At 41.7% G+C, this 23,589-nt stretch overlaps 1 protein-coding gene across 2 annotated transcripts in view; it reads left to right on the top strand.

The window, feature by feature from the left end:
* The first annotated feature begins 4,015 nt into the window (after positions 1 to 4,015).
* Positions 4,016 to 23,589, top strand: part of IQCJ (IQ motif containing J) — a 108,344-nt gene continuing 88,770 nt past the window's right edge. For both annotated transcript variants that reach the window (XM_073359544.1, XM_073359543.1), the window contains exons 1-3: positions 4,016 to 4,065; positions 19,922 to 19,986; positions 21,132 to 21,212. In XM_073359544.1, the coding sequence (XP_073215645.1) occupies positions 4,063 to 4,065; positions 19,922 to 19,986; positions 21,132 to 21,212 (149 nt within the window). In that variant the 5' untranslated portion in view covers positions 4,016 to 4,062. The remainder of the gene's footprint in view (positions 4,066 to 19,921; positions 19,987 to 21,131; positions 21,213 to 23,589) is intronic.

The raw sequence follows: 23,589 nt of genomic DNA, 5'->3' as shown, positions 1-23,589 counted from the left end.
ATTTATTTAAAGACCAAAATAAATGGAAAACATCTGGTATTGTGAGGTGGTGATTATGAGGAAGGAGAAGAAATGTACAGATGGGGTCCCATTGTTTTTATATTGGGAAGTACTTTGGAGGTTTTTTTGTGTTTTTTGTTTTTGTTTTTTTAAGGATAAGATTTTCAAAAGTGCCTAAGGGAATTAGGTGCCTAAATCATATTGAAAGTCAATGGGAGTTGGATGTCTAACTACTTTAGATCCCTGTGAAAATCCCACCTGCCTGAAATATTTTGGAAATTCCCTAAGGATCCAATCAGGATTTGGGTCCCATTGTGCAAGGCACTCTATAAATGTATTTGAAAATTCAGAGTCTGCCCCAAAGAGATGTTTAAAGAACTGTGTAGCTTTAAATGAAATCCAGTACTGGGTGTGAAAAGTAGTGAAAATTGCTCCCCTCCCCCTTTTAAAGCCATTTCTCAGTCTAAAAATGCCTTGAATAAAAGTGAGCCCCTTAGGCATGGTAAACCAGGACACTTTGTGGTTTGAGGCTTGTGCATGATGGATTTTAGACCCTAATACTGAAAGGTGGGAATGCACAAAAAGACTAAAATTTACTTCATTATATCTTTACAAGGTTCAGTACCTTCACCATTTCTTTTGCTGTGAAACCACTGAATGCTTAGGATCTAGCAGCACGTCAAATTATATAATAGAAATAATCTGAACATTTAATGGCGGCAGAAATTTAGCGTAAACTGCTGAGTAGCTAAATCCTAGCTTCATTAATCAAAACATTTTGTGCTATTTTGTAACTGTCATTTGTTGCTATTAATGGAAGAAAAAGCCCACATGGTTTATTTTTCATTGAACAGAATCTCCTACAATTGGCAATTAAATTAATTTTTTTATACAGAAAATTAGATAGGTGGATTAGATGCGTATGTTTCCTCCTAAACCTGTTACTTTCCATGATAACTGTAGGATTCATTTAACTGTAGCCTAGATATTAAAAAGGCAGTGAATACTGCTGTAATTTGCCTTTGAGACTAATCTATGGCCAGCTTTTTATATGGCATGTTAAATTATACACAGATTATAAAGAGACCACAGTAGATTGAACAATTATATTAATGACTATTAAATGATTAACTATGGATTCAGTGTTATGAAAATGAGATTATTTCACCTATGAGACAGACATGTAGTTAAGATGTTTCACATGGGAAATTAGTATGGTTCCATATTATAGTGGTCCCCAACAGTGCTGCAAAAGTTAAGGGCCTGTCAGCATGTCTGCTGTAATCACCTATTCTGTATTCTGCATGTTGGACATTTCAAATTGTTTGGGGATGAAACTGATGTGTTAATTGTTTCAAAGGTGACAAACATTTAACTGTGTTCTATTTATGGGGCACTGTATTATCTGGAAAGTGTTTTACCAAACACCAGATCTCTGCCTCAATGAATTTACAATCTAGCTCTAATTGAATATGCTTGAGAATAATATGCACTCCCTCATTGTCCACTCATGTTAATATACCCTTTGTAAGATGCTGATATGACCAAAGGAAACAACTAATCCCAAATCACGCTATTAAGGTATGTGAAAGATTATTAGCTGTGGTTGGCTGTTCCATTTGTATATTATGACAAATGGGGAAAGCCAATAACCCACCATGGTCCCACACACTGATAGTAATATCCAGTCACTGGGAATGGCATAGCTAAGCTAAAACACGGTTCAAAGAGGATTGCTTGGATTGTAGTTCACTGTGCCATCCAGTCTAAATACTAGATATCCGTGTCACTGCAGAATCCTACAGAGTTGACTCCTGCAAACTATTCACTACATAAAAGTAAAAGTTTAATTGTCTCCTATTCAGATCTGAGTGAGAACCGGTGCAACTAGAGTTCTGCTTGAGTCCCCCTAAAAACACCTTTTTATTTGGAGACTGCTCTATGAAACGATGGCAATAGTGAAAAGCCATTTCATATCTTCAAACTAACATTTCTTCTTAGAAGGGGCTTTGGTTGGTAAAACTCTTATTCCATTGCACAATACCAGTCATGGCCTGCAGTACCTACTATGCACTTGGAATAAACAGCTTTTGCAGTTGATGAAATTGTTCACTTTGTAAATGCTTCTGCTTCACATACTCGGGTACCATAGAAACAATATTTTTAAATAAGAGTCCAGAACACTCTTTTTTCCATTATCAAACTGCTTTTATTTACCATATGACATTTAATCTTCTTTTGCTATTATTGCCTTCTTTTGGCAATTATATTACATGGGATTTAAAATTTTCCAATTTCAATTTTTCCAGTCAAGAATAAGATTACTTTGACTAATTGATAAGAGTTGGATAAAGGAGTCTAGCACTGGTGTAACCAGGTGCCTTAGATAGTGTGGTCTAATGATCAGAGACCAGGACTTGATGTTTACTTAAGAGTTGCAGTCTATTGATATGTGACCTGTGACAGATTTGCTGTGTGGCCTTATTCTGTCAGCCTGTAAAGTGATATGCAAACCTACTTCCCAGGAGTGTGGAAGCTGTTTGTAATGAACTGGCAAATCCTTCTGATTAGATGTGCTATATAAATGCAAAGCATTATTGTCTACTTTGCAGGATGTTGTCTTGGAAGCAGATTATGAACAGCATCACTCAGAACAGACGCAGTGCAGTGATAGTGTCATAAGGTTTTTCCATTTGGCAGGACTGTTTTCCTGTTTCAGCATCTCTTTAAAATTGTTTGAAGCTGCACTGATACCCGTGGCTAAACAGTTGTTAGATGCAGAGTATGAAGTATTTCTTACATGTACCTAGATGCTAGCATCCAATTTGAACAAGAGAAGCAGGAAATGTACTGGGGACAAAGAGTGAGGCATAAGATGTGTTTACCGTTTCTAACAAGCACAGCCTTGATTGACATTAATGAGTGGTGGGTTGGGTCCTTAGGGTGCCTACATGGCTATAGTTATCAGAATGAGTGAGTGTCTTCATTACTATCTGTGTGGAGAAGCAGTATTTCATGCTGATGGTAAACAAGACAGTTTGGTGGAAATTACACTATACATAAAGATTAAGACTCTAATAAAAACTGGTTGGTTAGTAGCTCAGCATATAACATAGGAAATATTTACACAAATGCACATGAGCCACTGTAGTCTAAAAATATGCAGAGACAGCTGCTCACACCTGGGCTTATCAATTAGCTATTTTAGCATTTCCAGGTGGCAGATAACTAACAGTGCTGGTATATTAGAAAGACAAGGTGGGTGAGATGATATCTTTTTATTGGACCAACTTCTGTTGGTGAGAGAGGCAATGTTTGAGCCACACAGAGCTCTTAGGTCTTCATCAGTTCTGGTGTATCTCACTTTGACAGAGGCCTCGTTTTTTGGGCAATTACTTTTCAGTCAGTTAATCTTAAATACCCTGAGTGGGTTCCCCAAATCTCACTCACCAAACAGCCTACATAGATTGCCCTTCCCCCTTATCTACAGAAATCTACCTTTATGCTGCAGCATACCTTACTGAGATAATTAATTACAGGGGATGATAATGATTTTGGAACACTTAGGATATCTTGTACTGGGTGAGGGGGAACTATTAACATTCTAGACAGGTAACTGTTCAAGCAGTACCTGAAGTATAAGATCTTGAATCTGCTGATAACATTGGCTGCCCTTAGGGTTGCCAGGCATCCAGTTTTTGACCAGAACACCTGGTTGAAAAGGGAGCCTGGCGGCTCCAGTTGGCACTGCCAACCAGGCCGTTAAAAGTCCGGTCAGTGGCACAGTAAGGGCCTGGGGCTAAGGCAGGCTCCCTAGCTCTGTGCAGTTCCCGGAAGTGGCTGCCAGGTCCCTGCAGCCCCTATATGCATGGGCAGCCAGGGAGGTTCCCACACACTGCCCCTGCTCCGAGGGCCGGCTCTGCAGCTCCCTTTGGCTGGGAACCACAATTAAAATGCAAGCTGCAGGGCAGAACCTGTGGGTGTGAGGGCAGTTTGCAGAGCCTCTCCAGCCGCCCATGTGTCTAGGGGCTGCAAGGACCTGGCGGCCGCTTCCTAGGAGCCATGGTAAGCGCTGCCGGGATCTCACACCCCATCCCCCTGCATAGAGTCCTCTCCCAACCCGCTGCCCCAGCCTCGAGTCCCCTCCTGCACCCAAACCCCCTACTGGAGCCCACACCCCGTCTCACAGTCCAAACGCCTCAGACCCAGCCCAGAGCCCCCTCCTGCACACCAAACCCCTCATCCCCGTCCCCACCCTAGACCCTGCATTCCCAGCTGGAGTCCTCGCCCTCTCACAAACCCCATCCCCAGCCTGGAGCCCTCTCCCACACCCTGAACCATTCATTTCTGGCCCCACCCAGAGCCCACACCCACAGCCCATACCCCTCTTCACCCCAACTCCCTGCTCTAGCCTGGAGCCCTCTCTCACACCCCAAACCTCTCATTTCCAGCCCCACCCCAGAGCCTGCATCCCCAGCTGGAGCCCACCCCCACACCCCAACCCCCTGCCCCAACCTGGTGAAAGTGAGTGAGAGTGGGGGAGAGTGAGCGAGCAACTGAGGGAGGGAGGGGGGGTGGAACAAGCAGGGGCAGGGCCTCAGAGAAGGGGTGGGGCAAGGGCAGGGGTGTTCAGTTTTGTGCGATTAGAAAGTTGGTAACCCTAGCTGTCTCATATAAGTAATATCCTGTGTTAAGGAACTTAAATTTCCTGTTAGCTGATATGCCTTAAATGTTTCAAAGTGGGAGCAGATTGCGATGGCACTTCTATTGCATGAGCTGGGAAGTGATGATGTACTTTTGAGGACCCATTTGCACTGCTTAATACTATAACTGATGACACAGCTTCAATCATATAAACAATTGTTGCATATGGGGAGGTTCTCCTGAGTGGAAAGTCTATTTCAGAAGATTTATTTCAAGTGATAAAGTTTGAATCTTGTTTTGGTCTCTGATTTGGCTAGAGGCGGGATAGTCCTTCAATCACATGAGTGTACTAGAGCCAGCAGAAAAAATTAGAAAAGCTACAGTGCATGATTGTTTTGACTGTAAGATGCATGCTCTGACTGTATTAGGCCACACACCAAAATGGGACAGTGATCCTACATGCTCCAGACACTGTGAAGAAAGTAGTTTTTTTTTCTCAACTTGTATAAAGTGTGCTGACCCCCTTAATTCAGAAGGAAAAAACAGCTGTTACTGCTATATCTGACCTGTTGCTTTGAATGGGACGAGATAATTACTTACTGATTCTTTTGGAACACTAGGTCAGTCTGGCAAGATGCATTCTGAGCAGCATGTTTTTAATACTTGCTGATCTGCGTTAGCAGAGGCCATTGGGGCTGGCAGGCCTAGTCAGTGATTTTGGTCCACTGATGCCCATTGTTTATTTGAGAACAAGGTCAATTATTAAGAACTGTAAAGTTTATCAAGCTTTCTTCTCCTGCCTTTCTACCTCCAATTCCTGCACTACATACACTGTTGGTGGGCACATTATGCATATGTTAGGTGCATAGGCGCCAACTGTCTACCGGGGGTGGGGGTGCTTGACCCCCCCCACTACTCTGCCCCAGGCCCACACCCACTCCAGCTCTTCCCCACCTCTTCTCGCCCATCCCCTGAGCATGAGCCATCCCCACTCCTCCACAGCTCCTGCACACCGCTGAGCAGCTGTTCTGCGGCATGCAGGAGGAACTGGGAGGGAAGGGGAACAGTTGATCAGCTGGGCTGCCGGTGGGTGCTAAGCACCCACTAATTTTTTTTCCATGGGTACTCCAGAGCTGGAGCTCCCATGGAGTCGGCACCTATGGTTTTGATTAGAGGAAGAAAGCAGCATTACATTGGTTTTTCTTGGGGTATTAAGACTTCAGCAGCAGCAGCATCAATGCTTATTGACCTCTTTGGCAAGATGACCACTCATGTTTATGTTTCCTGGAAAAGTAACCTGAATACTGAGTGATCATGCAATCTTACTTCTATTTTTTTTATATGGCCTATATCACCATGGTATATGAGCACATACACTCTTTCAAACAACAACAGTGTACATGTGCTTATTGCATTAATTGAGTCCTCAGTATACACTTTTCTACTGTACATACATATTGTAATTTAAGAAGTCTTAACATTATTCAGGTAAATCTAACTCTCTCATTCCAGGCAAACTAGCCTTCACTGAAATCTGTCCATTCCAAGTTTCTAGTTTTAAACCTCAGCCAGATTTGTAGCAGCAATTTAAAACAAAAGTATTGTTTGAATATTTTTAAATGGGTAAAGTAGAGATTTTTCTTACTATGCCATAACTAAAGTTGTTTAAGGGATATTGATCAATGATTCATGATCATATAGTGATATTTCATTTACCTCTCTTGATTCTACAACTCAGACATCAAGCTCAAAAATAGTGTAACTAAGACTAAATTTTAAAGAATATTTTCTCTTTGGTTTTATGCTGTAACTGCATTCTAATATTTGTCACCAGGCTTTATGTAACTCTGTTATTGCTTCACTCCCTCTCCTCAATGCCCATAGGGTTGTAACTTTTAGTTGTGCTTCAGCTATGGAAAAACACAGTTATAGAGAGAATTCATGTAGTTTGGTTTTCTTAGCAAAAGTTAAAAAGCTGGTGTAGTCTCAGATGAAACACTATTATTGAAACACATAAAAAAGCCTTTTTTAAAAGGAATCTAACATGGCTCTGAGTAACACTTCACTCTTGTGCAAGCTTTTCAGAACTGTTGCAACTATGGTATAATGCAGTGGTTCTCAAACTTTAGCAACTCAAGGACCCCCATTTTGGATTTAAAAATTTTTGTGAACCCCCAAGCCCACCACTCAGCCCTAGGTCCCACCGCCACACTACCCCTTCCCCCACAGCTGTTCCGTGGTGTGCAGAAGGCACTGGGAGAAAGCGGGAGGAGTTGATCAGTGGGGCTGGTGGCCCTGGACATGATTCCGCCCAGTCCCTACTCCTCCCTGCACCTCCTGCAAGCTGGGGAACAGCTGTTTCTTGGTGTGCAGGAGTTGAGGGAAGGTGGGAGAGGAGTTGATCAGCGAGAACCATGGATCCCCTGGCGTACCCTAGCGGACACTCAGGGGTCCATGGACCGCAGTTTGAGAAACCCTGGTATAATGCAGTAAAGCAGTAGAGCAATGGTATCTGCTTTAGGGGAAGAAAATAAAGATTTCTTCCAATGCTAGCAAAGCGGAAGGAAGGAAAGTACACTATTTTATTAATTTAATGGAAAACGGAGCAAAGGTCTGGAGGGCATCCTCAGAGAGATACATACCTACATGTGAGAAATGATTGTTAGATTTCCACATCATTGGTTTACATTTGGTCATACGAGAAATTTCAACTTTGACCCTCATTATATAATAATGACGAATGAGAGTGAGATTATTTGTGCTAGTGCTTAAAGGCCTCCAACTGGATGTAGTTTATTGTGCTAAGTGATGTACATACATGGTGCTAGGTGCTGTCTTATAATTAAAAACAGCCTCTACCCCAAAGAGCTTACATCTGGGAAGAACAACAGAAATGAGGAGACTTATGAATAAGATGTCATTAACTAAGCAATGAACTAGAATGAGGGAAAATAATGACCTATGAATAGCTGATGGGTATAAACACCAAGGGAAAGAATCAATTATCATACAGGTGTGCATGAGGGTGTAGTAGAAGTAGAACTGTGCTGAAATGAAGAATAGGCTGAAAACAAAACTAAGCATGAATGTCCCTAAAGGGTTCTTGATGATTATTAAGCTGTGGAATAGTTTTATTAGGGATGTGGCAGAAAATTTAAACTAGACTGTATAAAACACACAGAAATATTGTAGCGAGATGGACTGGCTAGTCTAATACATTTTTTTCTATATCTTTTATACTGGAAATATATTGACGTACATACAATATAGTATAAATAAGGAATGAAAATAACAAATTGATGATACCTTAAACATTTTCTAAATAAAGTTAGTGATTACAAAACAGGTGTCCCTGACCAGGGGGTGGGTGGTGAAGCCTAGTGGTTGGAGCAGGCTTCAGTAGCTAGGAGTCAGATGCCAGAGCTAAGAGTCAGAGCCAGGTTACCCAGATTGAGATGGGGCAGGAGTAAGGCTGGGAACAAGTATGCACAGGAGCTATCCCAGCCTGGGTGAATGCTTTTGAGTAGCTACTAAATTGCTACTGCTGGGCTTGGGCATTGTAGCCAGTTAGCCTGCCTGTAACAGGCTGCCTATGTTCATTAGATTGCCTGGAGCTTGCAGACTGATTCTGCTGCAGGCCCTGATTCCTGACAGTAGGTTAGGGAATAACTAGACAACTTGCAAATGTACAAATTAGGTGGTCTGTATGGTATGTGTTTGAGAGCATTAACGAGATTAGCGAGCATATTTACCATAACCATAATTTTGTTTTTGAAAATTCATGAAGAATTGGTGATTCTAGGGGAGCGGAGAAAAGCAACCTGGTACTAATCTTCAAAGAAATAAATTGGTCCTGGCCATTACTGCCCTATAAGTATAACTTTGATCCTTAATAAATTAAAAGAATACATACCGAGTGAAGCATCTCTCACGATTTAGAATAGTTAAAACATGAGCAATACACAGCATGGATCAATTGCTTAATGGCTACTGCTCCCGTAAGTGTCCAACTTATCAGTTAGATCTCGAGAAATCTTGCTTGCAGTACCATCACTTAGTCATTTGCACTAAACAGCCAAGATGGTTAATGCTTTTCCCAGTGGTATTCTAATTAGCAGGTAACCTCTTTCCAGTTTGAAAGGCTTTAAATTATGCCTGCCCTTTGTTTCTAGCTCTTGGCCTAATTTTCTGTTCAATGTGACATTTCCTCTCTTCAGACTGCTTTTGGTTTTTGATTGACATTTTTATTTGATTATTTAGAAAGACAAATGGATGCATGAGAGCACCCACAACATTCAGCCTGTATATTATTACCTCTAACAAAAGAATAAAATCTTGTTATGCAGTAAAATGGCAGCAATGTTAAAAAGACACATGATTATCCCAGTAATCAGGATGATGACCCACAAAAGACAACTGAAGGGGGCGAGGGATGAGGGGGAAGTAGGAGTGGTAGAGGAGATAATGGAGATGTCTACTTTATTAGTTTATGCTTATTAAAAATAGAATGTGGATGATATTTGTCAAGTATCAGGGGGTAGCCGTGTTAATCTGTATCCAGAAAAACAATGGAGTCTGGTGGCTCCTTAAAGACTAACAGATTTATCTGGGCATAAGCTTTCATGGGTAAAACACCACTTCAGCTGCATGGAGTGAAAATTACAAATGCAGGCATTATATAATGACACAGGAAGAGAAGGGAGTTACCTCATAAGTGGAGAAACAATGTTGACAGGGCCAAGTTGATCAGGGTGGATGTAATCCACTCCCAATAGTAGATGAGGAGGTCTCAATTCCAGGAGAGGCAAAGCTGCTTTTGTAATGAGCCAGCCACTCCCAGTCCCTATTCAAGCCCAGATTAATGGTGTTAAATTTGCAAATGAATTTTAGTTCTGCTGTTTCTCTTTGAAGTCTGTTTCTGAAGTTTTTTTGTTCAAGTATAGCTACTTTTAAATCTGCTATAGAATGTCCAGGAAGATTGAAGTGTTCTCCTACTGGCTTTTGTATGTTACCATTCCTGATGTCTGATTTGTGTCCATTTATTCTTTTACGAAGGCACTGTCCAGTTTGGCCAATGTACGTGGCAGAGGGGCATTGCTGGCACATGATGGCATATATCACATTAGTAGATGTGCAGGTGAACGAGCCTCTGATGGTGTGGCTGATGTGGTTGGGTCCTCTGACGGTGTTGCTAGTCCCATCATGATGAGTTACCTCTGAGCCTGCTTAAGCCTGATGAGTCATCCCTGAGCCAGACTGTGGGGTGAGTCATCAGAGGCAATTACCTGCAGATTTTGTGATTGGCTGAACCCTGGTTGAATGGGGTGGGGTTTATCTGCAGGTGAGGACCCACCCTGGTAATCCCAAGGCAGGTATACAGGCTCCTAAGGGAAATGGTCTCTCCTGTCTGCTCAGTGTCACTACCTAGTCAGGAACACTCCCATTGCCAGTAATTGTAATAGACTCCCTGTGTTCTTGCTCCTCTTGTTACCTGGGGTTCTTACTAGTTTGCTGAAATCTTTCCGTACACCCTTACTCTAGCCCATGCCTGTTTCCACGCTAGTCTGCCTTGTATCAGTCTAGAAGTGCCCCTGCCTCAGCTGGCCACCCGGCAAATTGGACACAGCCCGAGACTCTGATCTCAGTCACTGGACTGCAGACCAAGGTCATGTGAACGAGGACCAAGCTCAGAACTCTCTAGAAAATGTAGAGCAAGCTTCTAGAGACCAGAAATTCTGTCCATTGGCAGAATAGGAACTCATCCACAAATTAAATAAGGGAAATCTGAATCCTTTTACCCAGTATTCTATACCTCAATAATCTTAACAAGGATAAATGAATCCTGTTTTTTTTTCACTATCTGGGTAGAATTTCCTCAAAGTGGTTCCTCTCTCTCTCTCTTTCAAGCCAAATAAGGCTCCTCTGCACTTGTTGCTCTTTCCCCTGTACACCTTGGAGATTTGTTTGCATCTATTTCAAGTAATGCCTTGACTATACTTTTCCCACTTCTCCTGATTCTGTCTTGGATGATAGACGCATCACCCTCCAGCAGCGTTTCTCAGAAGGCCTAGGATTACCTTAAATATCTTCTCCGCTATGTTGCTAAACATCTCCGCTAGGATGCTAAACTGCTCTTTTCATGGAATTAATTGTACAGTATTACCTTCAAGGAAGGTAAGAAAGCTTTCACCATCCATTCTTCATGTCAGAAGACTGAGGCCCAATGACTGCTCTCCTTAAAATCTCAAACATACAAATTGCCTAGGACTCTTCTGATATCTGCTTTACTGCTTCCAGTGTGGATCATGTGGTCACTGTCTTATCAAGCAAGGCATCAAGACTTTGAAGTTAATTAAATCTAAATGAATTAATTCCTGTATTCAAGAAGCTATTCTACAGCTACATGAGCTGCCTGCCAAGATTTGTACCAAGATAAGATGCCATATTTCCCATGCCTTAGCTGCCTCATGGAACCAAAGCAAAAAGGCCTCCTTGGAAAGAAATCTGCAATGCAATCACTTCATGGCCACATTTACGTAACACTATAGACCACATCAGCTGCTACAAAACTTTGGTTGCAAGGAATGTTGATTCTTGGCCATTAATATTGACTTTTGCTCCTGACAGAAAAAGAGCTAGTTTCCACAGTTCATCCTTCCAGTCATTTGTTCCTCTGTCGTTCCTCTGTCCTACCTCCAGATAGGCATGGCTCTGTGGGTCGGTCCCCGTCACCCTTTCTTGTGTAGGGACATCTATATGGAACTCCACATTCTGTAATCATGGCAGCTAAATCAGAATTTTTGCTCATCTACTTACACCAGGAAAACCTTACAAAGTCTCTTAATGCAAATTAGCAGGTGAAGAAGATTGTTGTTGTAGTTGTGTCTGGTGGGAGAACTTGCTTTCATTTTCCCTGGGAAATTGCTCTGGCAGATTTACAAACACCCACATTTATTTAGGGTTAGCTAACCAGCAGCATGGCTACCAGCACCAAGGGCTCTGACTGTCAAATCTCTCAGTTCCCCCACAGCCAGAGGAGGATCATCAGCCATGTAAGGGAGAAAGGCAGGTTTCCTCCCCCACCCCTGGTTTGTCTCCTCTTTGGGGTCATCCCCTCCCTTGATCCTTCTCCCATTCTTGCCATGTTGCTCCCAACTGGCCACCAGCATGAAGGGCTCAGCACATGGTGCTTTAAGCCTCCATGTCCCCAGAGCTGAAAGCAGGAATAGCTGGCTGGGATTCCTACTGCCCCACACCCAATCATCCATAGAGTCCAGAGAAAACCACAGACAATGTCTGACCAAGCATATCTCACATGGGCCCCAAACCTAAACTCTAGGTACAGAAGCTGAATGTCCCATGTTCTCTTGAAGCCCTACCTCATGAACAGGGCCAGATTAACACAGGGACTTTAGGGGCTGCAGCCCAGGGCCTTGGGCTAAGGGGGGGGGCACTGCTTCTTTTCATCCAGCCCGTAGCAAGCCTCAGTGCCATGGGCTGGACACCAGTCCCTGAGCCTCAGAGCCTCCTCCCATTCACGGGGCTGGGGGTGGAGCTGCAAGTGCCGGCTTGTTGGCATGCCCCTGCGGTCCCTAGGCGAGGGGCATTCAGGTAATCTCTGTGCACTGCCCCCAGCACCGGCTCTGCTGCTCCCATTGGCCAGGAATCACGGCTAATGGGAGCTGCAGGGGCAGGCAAGATTAGCCATGTTTTGGTTTTAGATGCTTTACTGACACAAAAAGGAAAGACATGAACAATTTTACATGAGCAATTTTACATGTCAATATTTAAAAAATCCATTACCTGTGACTGATTGATTTTACTGTAATGAATTTCTAATTATCATAGATTGCATCCTCCCAGAGCTATGGCTATTTGGTTAGTGAGAAAAATGTCCATTAAAGCTTTAATATTTTCAAGTCAAATCACATGTACTAAACTCTTAAATTCTTTGCCACAGAATCCGATAGTTGTCATACCATTCTCTTTTAACCAGTCTGTTGGATTGCATGCTTCCTCACCAAATCTCTTCCAGATACCATGAGACAAAAAGCCTGAACTTCAAACCTCTTGTTCAGCGTAGGGAAGTCTGCAATAGGTACGGTGATATTGTGCGCAGTGGTGACAGATTATCTGATATTGCTAGATACTTTGGAAGAGATCATGTGTTGCATTTGTATGGGCTGGACTTTGGGATGCTGAGGGGAGCAAAATGGTGGACCTACGCTGCTTTAACATAGCAGCCTTCACACACATGCTTATGAGCTACATCCACAGTTCTGAATCAGTGTAGGGTGGAACACTAAGGGGCAGCCTTCCCTCTGCCATTCCTGATCCAGCCCCACTCCTGCCATATCCCACTATGCCAGGGTCAGGGAGACAGAGCAGTGTAAGGCTACTATCAGTATAGTGCCCTCAGCACAGCAGCAGTGTAGGGCAATTCTTCCTTGGTCATTTTGGGCCCCTTTTGCCTTGTGAGAGCAGTGAATAGGGACCAAGGCAGGGACCAGAATTGGCACTCTTCTGTATCCTCCAGCAGTAACTTGAGTCAGTCAGTTCATCTCAGTGCAGTAGACTTCATGAAATGAAGTAAAATGGGGGAAAAAAGTAATGTACATAATTAGTAGCTTCCCTATTAGTACTCAATAGAAAGCTGTCGTCTTGACAGAATTTATCTTGGTTACAGATTTTCTTTAACCTAAACTAATAACTGCTTTTAAAAACAGACATTTCCGAATGAAATTAGATTGTCCTTTAGATTTTTGGACTATTTATTTCCCCTGGCCTAGAAATGTTCAAGAAATGTTTTCTTTACTAAATGTTCCTGCACATAAGTCTCTCTCTTCTCTGCACATTCCAAAGACTATCACTTCCTCCGTTGAGGTAAGTTCTGAATTAGTGTAAAACCCTTCCCTTAGTCCCCTTTAATTGCAAAGTGTAAATCATTTTGGTTTTGGTTGGTAATTAACATAAAAAGGCAGTTTTCTGTCAGTTTCTGGTATAAAGTTAAATGCAACTCCCCAGAAATCAGTACAGTTTTTTGCCCCCAACATTTTTACTGTTGCTGCTGCTTATTTTTCTTCCTTCCCTCCCCACTTCCTTATTAATGTGAAAGTAAACCCCTTTCTTGCAAGTACCTTGCGTGAGTAATCTCTGCAAAACTCTGGTACTTCCCATGCATTCTCAGAAATATATCCATCTGATTGAGGAACTGTCACCACGGCAACCCCAGCACTATTATGAGGGACAGTTAACCCTTTAAGTGCCTTAAACTGGATGAAAAGAGAACTCAGACTATAAAAAAAAAAGTAGATGTTCTAGAGTTTTAAATATATATGGAGAAACTTCACAGTTTGCTTTGGTACAAATGTATATTTAATATTACAGGTTCTACAGTTGTGGTTGCAGAGTCTCTTGGGAGTTCTATATTTCCACTGCTGTGGAGCTTAATATGGTAACAGAAGAGCCAAAATCTTTCTGAAAATCTCTCATTTTTGAACCTGGACTCAGTAATGCCATTGCACATGGGGACACACTGTCATACCTCCCTTATGGTCCACATTTGCAGTATAATACTGATTTGAATTTACCATGTGCCAAGGGAGGTGGCAGATGTGATATTTACCAGGCTTTTCCCTAAATTCATTACCCATTCACACCTCTTATGTTGTCAGATGGGCCAAACAAGTTATCTTCCTAGTGTATGTGCCTCAGGTGGCATATGACCAGAATTCATCACCGAATTTGGTTCACTGGTTAGATCATTAGCTTGCCTGGGCTAAGTACTGACGGGGAGTGTGACGTGAACACTGATTTTCCCCCCCCCCCCCCAAAACATGTCTGCTGCCTATAGAGTCTGAAACAAGGTATCTAACATTCTACAGCGACATAATCTGAGTCTGGTTGGTTAGTACCAAAGCTCAAGGTAGAAATATCAGAGACTCCAACGAGAGACTGCTGAATTGGAATTAATTTGCAAACTGAATATAATTAATTTAGGCTTGAATAAAGACTGGGAGTGGATGTGTCATTACACAAAGTAAAACTATTTCCCCATGTTTATTCCTCCCCCTCCCCGCCACTGTTCCTCACACGTTCTTGTCAACTGCTGGAAATGGCCAACCTTGATTATCACTACAAAGGTTCCCCCCGCCCCCCACTCTCCTGCTGGTAATAGCTCACCTTACCTGATCACTCTTGTTACAGTGTGTATGGTAACACCCATTGTTTACTGTTCTCTGTGTATATAAATCTCCCCACTGTATTTTCCACTGTATGCATCCAGTGAAGTGAGCTGTAGTTCACAAAAGCTTATGCTCAAATAAATTTGTTAGTCTCTAAGGTGCCACAAGTACTCCTTTTTGCGGCTACAGACTAACACGGCTGCTACTCTGAACTCTACATGGGTAATTTCGCAAGATAAGGGCCTGTATCACTACATATGGGCCCTCACAGAGCTGGCCTTTTGGCTGTACAGAGCAGGATCCAGCAATCCCCCAGAGAGAGAAAGAAATAAGACCCACACTCCTTGTTATTCTATAACTGAGACCCTATGTAACTGGTAAAAGCAAGTTCTCATAATGTATTCTGAATATGCTAGTAGGATATGAAAATATCGCCTAAGCCCTGCTTTGCTTTTATGCAGATTACATGCTTGTGATACATCTACATCTTGAAATAGTTTTCCATACTGGAACGTTACAGTGTTCCCAAATTTATGTGCAATAGCTAGGCATTATCCTTCGTTAAATGTACAGATCTACAAGGCTACAGAAACATTAATACACAAATAGAATGTGTAACCTCATTGACAAAATGACAGGATACAGCTATTTTAGCCACCTCATCTAAAAAGCAACCTTGCATTTCTAGCTGTCATTGCAAACTTTTTATAAACCCGATTACTTATTAATGTCCATGCATAACAGTAAAGAAAGAGAAAGCTACAGTAGATGTTACAGTAGATTTACATTATAACAAGGTTTATAGAGGCATTGTAAGTCTCAGTGTATTGCAACAGAGGTCTGGATCTCTTCCAATTTAATTTTCTGAAGTTAGAGTTTGCAGCTGGGTCACTTCTGGTGTAATCTATGAAATGTATCTCCTCAGGCTGTGAATTGGAACAACAGCATCCCAGCTGTCACTGTAACCCATCATTTATAGCACTTGGGGTCTGAGGGCAAAACATCAGAATCACTTTATGTGGACACAACAACATAGCTAGCTTCATAAATTTTGTTGCAAGGAGCAATAATCAATACTTCATGTTTAATGACACAAAACTGAAATTAGTATAGATTTTATGTCTTCTACTCTTCCAAATTATACAAACATTACTCGCCTCTTTTGTAGTTGCCTTATTACAACTTCCATAAAGAATGTTCAATGATATTTAATTGAATGATTGAATGGTCAAAAATGTCACAACCAATTTTTTCAGTTTGTCTTCACCCTGAGGTTAATATAAAATGATGTCAAACACCAAAAATGATTTATGTAAGTAATGCAGGTTTTGTCACCCATGGCAATATATAAAGTCAATCACAAATTGTTTTCACATTCTAAATTACCTTGCGATGCTCTGGGATATACTGAAAACAAAATGACCAGTGGAGTGATTCAGGAAACTAAAAGGTTATCTTTTACGTTCAATCGTACTTCAGAGACAGGCAATTTTGAGTTTCTAATTTATATCACATGAGAAAAAGATAATCTTGTAGGAGAGTAGAAATAGAAGGTAAGAATAAAACAGATGTTTCATGGTTCGGCCAGTTTAAATTGCTGGCTAAGTAGTAGGAAACGGTAAACTTTTCTAAACCTTGCAGAGCAATTTAGCAGTTACTGTATGTCAACAATAGTGATTATTACAATTAGAGATCCAGAGGGGGAAAATTTGGGGTAAAAAACTTGCCATCTTTACAAATCTTCTGCAAAACTATGTTTTATGCATAATAGTGCTTCCAAGGCCACCAGGAAATAAAAGCTGTATATCAGCTACTGATTGATCTTGTTTCATTTTATACAGCACACTATCTAGGCACTCTTGTATAAGATTAAAAAGTGCCATCTAAAATTCCTCTGTTCCACAATATAGGCTTTATTTGAGAAGGCAGAGCATATGGATGGCTGAGCTGTTGTGGTGTTAAATATGGCAATGATTTTACTGCAAACCAAAATGTTTGTTTAATTTATCCTCAGATCAGCTAAGATACAGAAGGGGTCTATATAATGCAAATTTCCTCATTTTTGTCTTTTTAATTACTTTAACCTTTCTGACCTTGAGAAAATCTGTGCTAGCAGGAGAGATAATTTACTTAAAATCCTTGCTTGACCCTCATTGGCTTCTTTTTTTAGTTTTTTTTTTTTTTTATTCTGAAATTAATGAGTTAAGAGATGACATGAAACCACATGTTGACTTCTTGAATGGCCTTCAAGTGCAGTACGTATATTGGATTATCAAGAGACTAATTCACAAAAACAAACTGCAAGACACATGAAGCTGCAGATGGAGTAGTGCTGCTGTTTTTGAATAGTCCATGTTTTTAATAACTTTATATTATGGGGGTAAAATACGTTACTTTGTTTGTTTAATGACGAGCAGGTCAGTGAGGCTCCGGACACTGGAACTTGCTTTCCCCGGAGTAGATCACAAACAGTGGTTGCATTTAGCTGTCTGGGAAGAAGGTCTCACCATGCAAAGGGGGCAATAGGCCACATCCATTTCCCCAAAGAGGGGTGTGCAAACAGTTGCATGAAGTACTCACCCCAGTGAAAGAATCGGAGAACCCACTGCAAGAGGGACAAATGGGAGCCCCATGACGTTAGTTGTATCCTCTAAGAAGTTCCCACTGATGACTTCTAATGGCTGGAACCATCACTCAGAAACATAAAAATTGCGTTGGGTGAAGCCCTTTCACCACAAGCAACAGAAGAGGCAAGCTCCTTCTACCACAAACAACTCCACACACTTTTCCCGTCCACCCCTCATTTATGACCAAAATTCCCCGGGAAAACGAAAGTAAAACTGACATTTTATTGTCCTTCAGATCTCTTGTTAAGACTCAGTTCTGCCACGAAGCCTACAGAAACCTGCTGGTTACTAATGGCAAGACTGGTAGTGAGCTATGTTTTGTGTACAAAGTTAGTCTATATGAAAACATGCTCCTACGGGTCTGTCTTAGTTTTCACACGTCCCTGTTTGTTTCATCCATCTGTAGCATCTTGTCATTATCCAAGATTGTAAACTCTTTCAGCAGGGACTCTCTTTGTACTACACACCTGTACAGTGCCTAGCATAATGAGCCACTCCTCCACTCTGCCCCCTAAATCACTGATTGGGGCCTCTTGGTCTGTACTGTACTGCAAATACTCAATATCCATGCTGCACCCTAGAATTTCTATGCACTATTGGATGTAGATAGAGTTAATCTATCTCTATATGGAAGTTGACTAATAGTCATCTCTGTATCCCTTTCATTGTGAGAAAGCAGTGTTTGGTGTGTTAGGGAATCTTTTTGCGGTATGTTCTGAGATTTCATTCCCTGTCAGGGTGGAGTAAAGGAATATGGCTGTATTCCAGTCTAGACCCTAGAGGTGCTTTGGATTGCTTTTCTAGGGGACCTTGGTGACCAATAGTCCTGTCCTGCGCTGCCTTAAACCTTATTCAGCAGTTTATTGTTACTTAGATTTATGTTTCAAGCAAAACAAAACTGTTTTGAGTCATATTTGTAAACCAATTTTCCCACCGGTTACTAATGGTTTTATTAAAAGCAAAGGAATTTTAAAAATGTAAGTGGACTTTTTCCTTTTGTCACACCTTTTGGACAATAAAAACCTGTCAACCAGGTTCAATTTCTGCTTCTCAAACTGTAGCTCAGTGCTGTGATTTAAGGGGTAGATTGAACTCCTATTGAATTCACTGGGAAAACCCCTATTAACTGGAATGGGAGATGGACTGGGCCATGTTTGGATTTAAACAATCCCTGACCTGTTTTTACTAAGAGAAATCTTTAAGGAATTTCCTCTATGAAAAACAGGGACTAATGCTGACGCCACGGTAAAGATGTTGGGCTTAAACTCCCAGCTAGTGGTTCCCTTAATTATGAGATCTTAGCATTGTTCAATGGTAGAACAAAAGGAAATGGCTGAAAGTGAGAACCCTTGGCAGTTTCTTGTCCATACCTACTTTTTTCTTAATCAGAAAAGATAAGTACGCAACAATAGGAACATACCCTCAGACTGGTTTTTGCAGGTTCAGTACCTATTTTTCAGGGAAAGTCCTGGGCATGTTGAAGAATTTACTGGTTTCCTCTCAGTTGCCCTTAGGGGTTTGTTTTGGATTACAAAACATACCGTGCTGGTGTAGAAATTAAACCGTTTCATCCAGGCTGGGGGAAAATGCCTAACTCTAAATTAGGTGCTCACGTAACAAGCCCAAAGTTTCCCAAATAATGGATTATGAAGGGAGCATTCAGTGTCATAGTAGTCTTTTATATGTACAGAATAAAAACACAACAAGTGAGGGAAGAGATGGCTTTTAAAAGAAAATGGGGGGGGACCCTCGAATTTGTGCAAGAAATATCTGCTAAAGCTTAAACTCTTTCAAAGCTGACTAAGATTCTCCAGTTTAGAGGGAGTTAAAGTGGATTTCTGAAAACCTGTTTCATTGAGGTGTGCGTGGGGAGGCTTGTTTTGTTTTGACATTATGTTGTGCACGCTTTGGGCATGTGTATTTATCAGAGCTGTTGATTCTGTGACCCTGGCCATTATAGTATGTGATACTTTCTGTAGCTAGCTGTTGGCTATTGTGAAGTATAGGCTAAGATAATATATGGGCGACTGCCTTTAGCTGTTGTGAATTTGGCCTTTGGAACACCTTGAGGCATACAATTCATTTGGAGGTGGCGGTTCTGTCTGTTTTGCTCACTTATTGAAGTACCTTTGGATGCATTTATAAATAGAAACATGTGTGTTCTTGTGTGCGCAAAGCCGGGTGACCTTGGGCAAGTCACTTCACCTCTGTGCCTCAGTTTCCCCATGGATAGCTAGTGGTGGTGATACTGACCTCCTTTGAAAGGTACTTTGAGATAAATAAATGTGATTAGAAATCTAAGAATAGGTGTTTAGATAAAGACTGGGGTAGGGACTGCTGTTTACTATATGTTTGTATAGTGCCTAGGTCCTGATTTGGGTGAGGCCTCAGGCACTGCTGCAATATAAATGTTTGTTAATAATAATAATGTCAGCGTGTTGAAATCTTTTATTTCTTTCCTTGCAGGAAGAACCCAAAAGGCTGCAGCATACCTTAGAACAAGTTATTGATGACAAATATTTACTTGAAAGGTACGTACGAAAAGATTTTGGAGTGGTTTGCATAGCATTTTCTCATAATATAGTAAAAAATCACTCAAGCAATATATTTTTAGTATAACGATTAGTGCACTGGACAAGCTAGTTTGAAAGAAGTAACTATAATGTTTCAACATGCTACAACTATTGTCAGGACTGACAATACTGGGAGCAGGCGTTTGAGCTGTACAAAGTAGAATAGCAAAACACAAAAGGGGACATAGCAAAGAGTAATCACTTGCTTTAAATATGCACTCTTATAAGTTTGAGCTGTAAGTATTGCCTTCTGAGGGATGCTTGCAGAGGGTTTGTTTGGGTTTTTGTGTGTGCACGTTTTATATTTCACTTGGAGAGATGCGAAGAATTTTTATGGCTTTATATCTCACACCTAAATATTTGCTGATTTTTACTTAAGGGAGGATAACTTCTGAAAACTTCTGCTGGTTAGATGATGTAATTGGTTGCCAAAGTTTCAAAATAAAAATGGATGAACTTGTGGAGTTCATCTTGTGAACTCTCATGCCCAGTGTCCTCACTCATGCAATTAGTCCCATCCCAGCCAATGTCCCCATTGTGTGAGTTCACCTCTGTTCTTGAGATCTTCAGTTTTATCTTCCAGCATTTTTATGGTTTTCTTAACTTTATCACACTTTGCATCATAAATTCCTTTGTCAACTTCTGTTGATAAGAATCTCTCTTCTTATTCTTGCATGACTTTTGCTACTGTAATTAATTTGGTTTCTAGTATTTCCATTTTACTTGCCAGCTTTTCAAGTATAGCCTCTGGGATGGAAGTTAAATTAGCAGGAATATGTTATACTTGTCACTGTTTTTTGTCCATCAGTTTCTTCACCGGGCATATCTGTCTCTGGTGCTGTAGCATCTGAAACTGAAAGTTCTAGTGTTGAAGCTTGAAGTCTGCATGCATCTGGTTGCAGGATAGGGATTGTAATTTGGAATTCAAAAAATTTTTTTTGGTTACCCTTCTAAGTCGGGTTGATGCTGTGTTTCCCCCCCTCTCTCCCCTCGGGGCATTTTTAAATAAGTAGCTCTGCTATGTACGTGTCAAAATGTCTGAATGTAGTTTCATAGTGATTATAAAAATGTCAGCTGAAATAGATTAAAACTTTTTTTTATAGCCATCAGATTGCTATGGATGTGGAGAATAATATAGAAAAATATCCTATCAACTTACAGCCCCTGGAATCAAAAGTGAAAATGTAAGTAATATAAGATGTTTAAATGATTCAGCAATACAGCTGAGACTGTTAAACTTCTGTGGAGCTGAATTTATCTAGTGTTTGTTTTGGATTTCTAAGTAGCTTTAAATAGGAAAAAATCTCTGAGGCCTCAGTTTAGCAAGGTAATTAAGCACATGACTAACTTAAGCATATGAGTGGCTCTGCTGAACTGGGGCCTTAATGCTGTACTTGTTACAGTTGTACCCATTTCGTATTTAACCATGTAAAATTGACAGACTATTTCAGAACCTGCCTGATAACTCTATGTAAAGGGAATTTGTACATCCCTAGAGGGAAAGAGAAAACAGAGACAGGGAAGAAGGCCCCTTGTAGCATTTTTGAAAACTTAGAAAACTTAGGTGCTTAAATTTAAATTGCCTCAAGTAGCCTCACTCAACTTCCAAGATACAATGCAAATTTACTTAAAGAACATTATTCATAACTACATTTCACACTGAATTTCACTTTCTGCTGGAAGGCAAAGCTCAAATGTTTTCAAGATATTAAAATATTAATACAATATTAAAATATTAATGGGACATAAGGTTTCAAATTAAAATCCAGTCAGTGTCATTTAGTGATGCAAATATTGACTAGATTCAATAATATATATATATTTTCAGAGAATTTTCTAGAAGATAGTTATGTCTGGAAAATTTAATATCCTCCCTTTATTGAAAATGGAAAATGTGTTACGGATAAGTGCATCTCCATATAAACGTAATGCACTAAACCATAAAACTGATTGAAGTGAACAAGATATAAATGTTTCATGGGTGAAGTCACAAGTTTTAAATCATAATTTTTAACTACTTCAATAACACACAGGTTTTGAAGTCTTAGTAGATTCTCTAAACATTTTCCAAATCATTGTATAAAGTCAAAACAAATGTACTTAGGTGTTTACTTCCAAAGTATCTATAGACTCGTGATGCCATAAGGGACACTATTTTGGGCCTAACCCGGACCTGGGTGTCACAAGTTCCCTGGGGTGCAACCTGGACTGTGGGACTGCTGAGCCCTCCAAACCCACCAATGTGGGTGTCCCCCATGCTATGATGCTAATGTCAAGTCACAAGCCTCTGGCAGGCACTGCACTTTCACAGCCATCAATAGGCAGGGACACACCCAACTGAGTTACTCATGAACCATCAATAGGGAGACTTCAGCCAATTCCCCGACGCTCTCCACCCTTGCACCCATGAACTGCAACATCTTGCACTGGTCAGAAGCCTGGCCAGTATAAGCTCATTTGCCACTCCCTCAGTGTGGAATGAACATACACTAGGCCAGGGGTCTCAAACACACGGCCCGCAGGCTGCATGCTATTTCCTGCAGCCAGCCAAGCAGCCCGTGCCTGCCCGCACCCCCTCCTCTTCCTCCCCCGCCCTGGCCTACCTCCAGGCCAGGAGTGGGCAAACTAGAGCCTGCAGGCCGGATCCTGCCCTGGCCCCGGTGCACACTGCTGCCACCCTGGAGCCGCTCTAGGTAAGCGGCACCGGCCGGAGTCCGCACCCTGAGCCCCTCCTGCATCCTGCACCCCAGCCCCCTGCCCTGAGCCCCCTGCCTGCACCCCAACCCCCTGCTGCACCCTGCACCTCAACTCCCTGGGGGGCAGGAAGGGGATGGAGTTGGGGTGGGGACTTCAGGGAAGGGGTTGGAATGGGGGCAGAGAAGGGGTGGGAAGAGGCAGAGCCTCATGGAAGCTGTGGAGTGGGGGCGGGATTGGGGGCAGTGATGGGGGGGTGTCAGTGATGCGGCCCTCAGGCCAATGCAGTGGCCCTCATGGTCACTTGAGTTTGAGACCCCTGCACTAGGCTGTGTGGTCTGAGCTAAGATTCCTCAAGCACTTCACAATTTTAGGTAAAATATAACCGTTTTGTTAACGACAGAAAGATAGATTTTAAGTGATGACTTGCTGACATAGAGATCAGAGTTGGTTACTTAAACTCAATTTATTTTTGTTTCTTAAGTTCTAACTTAAACAGGTTTAGCAAGATTTAAATCAAGCAGTGTCTCATTCTAACAAATGGCACAGGCAGCTTCCGTTTCCTCAATGCACAGACTGGAGCCCTTCCGACCTGGGACCAAGCTTCCCCACTTCAAAGTCTTTTTCTTCCAGATGCTCTTCCAGGTGTTGAGATGAGGGGAGGAGGCCAAGTGATGATGTCACGGTCTCTCTTTTTATGCCTTCTTCCAGCTGCTAGAAAGATCCTTGCTGTGACCCAGGGATCAGTCAGTCCCCTTTGGTAAAGCAGCCTCCATTGTGTACATGCCTTCTGTAAGGAGCTTCTGGGAGAATGGATTGTTTTATTGATGGGCCATCAACACCCATCTGACCAGTGATAGGTGCTCC

Source organism: Lepidochelys kempii, chromosome 9, assembly GCF_965140265.1.
Source record: "Lepidochelys kempii isolate rLepKem1 chromosome 9, rLepKem1.hap2, whole genome shotgun sequence".
NCBI lineage: Eukaryota > Metazoa > Chordata > Testudines > Cheloniidae > Lepidochelys > Lepidochelys kempii.
This window is presented reverse-complemented; position numbering and strand designations above follow the sequence as displayed.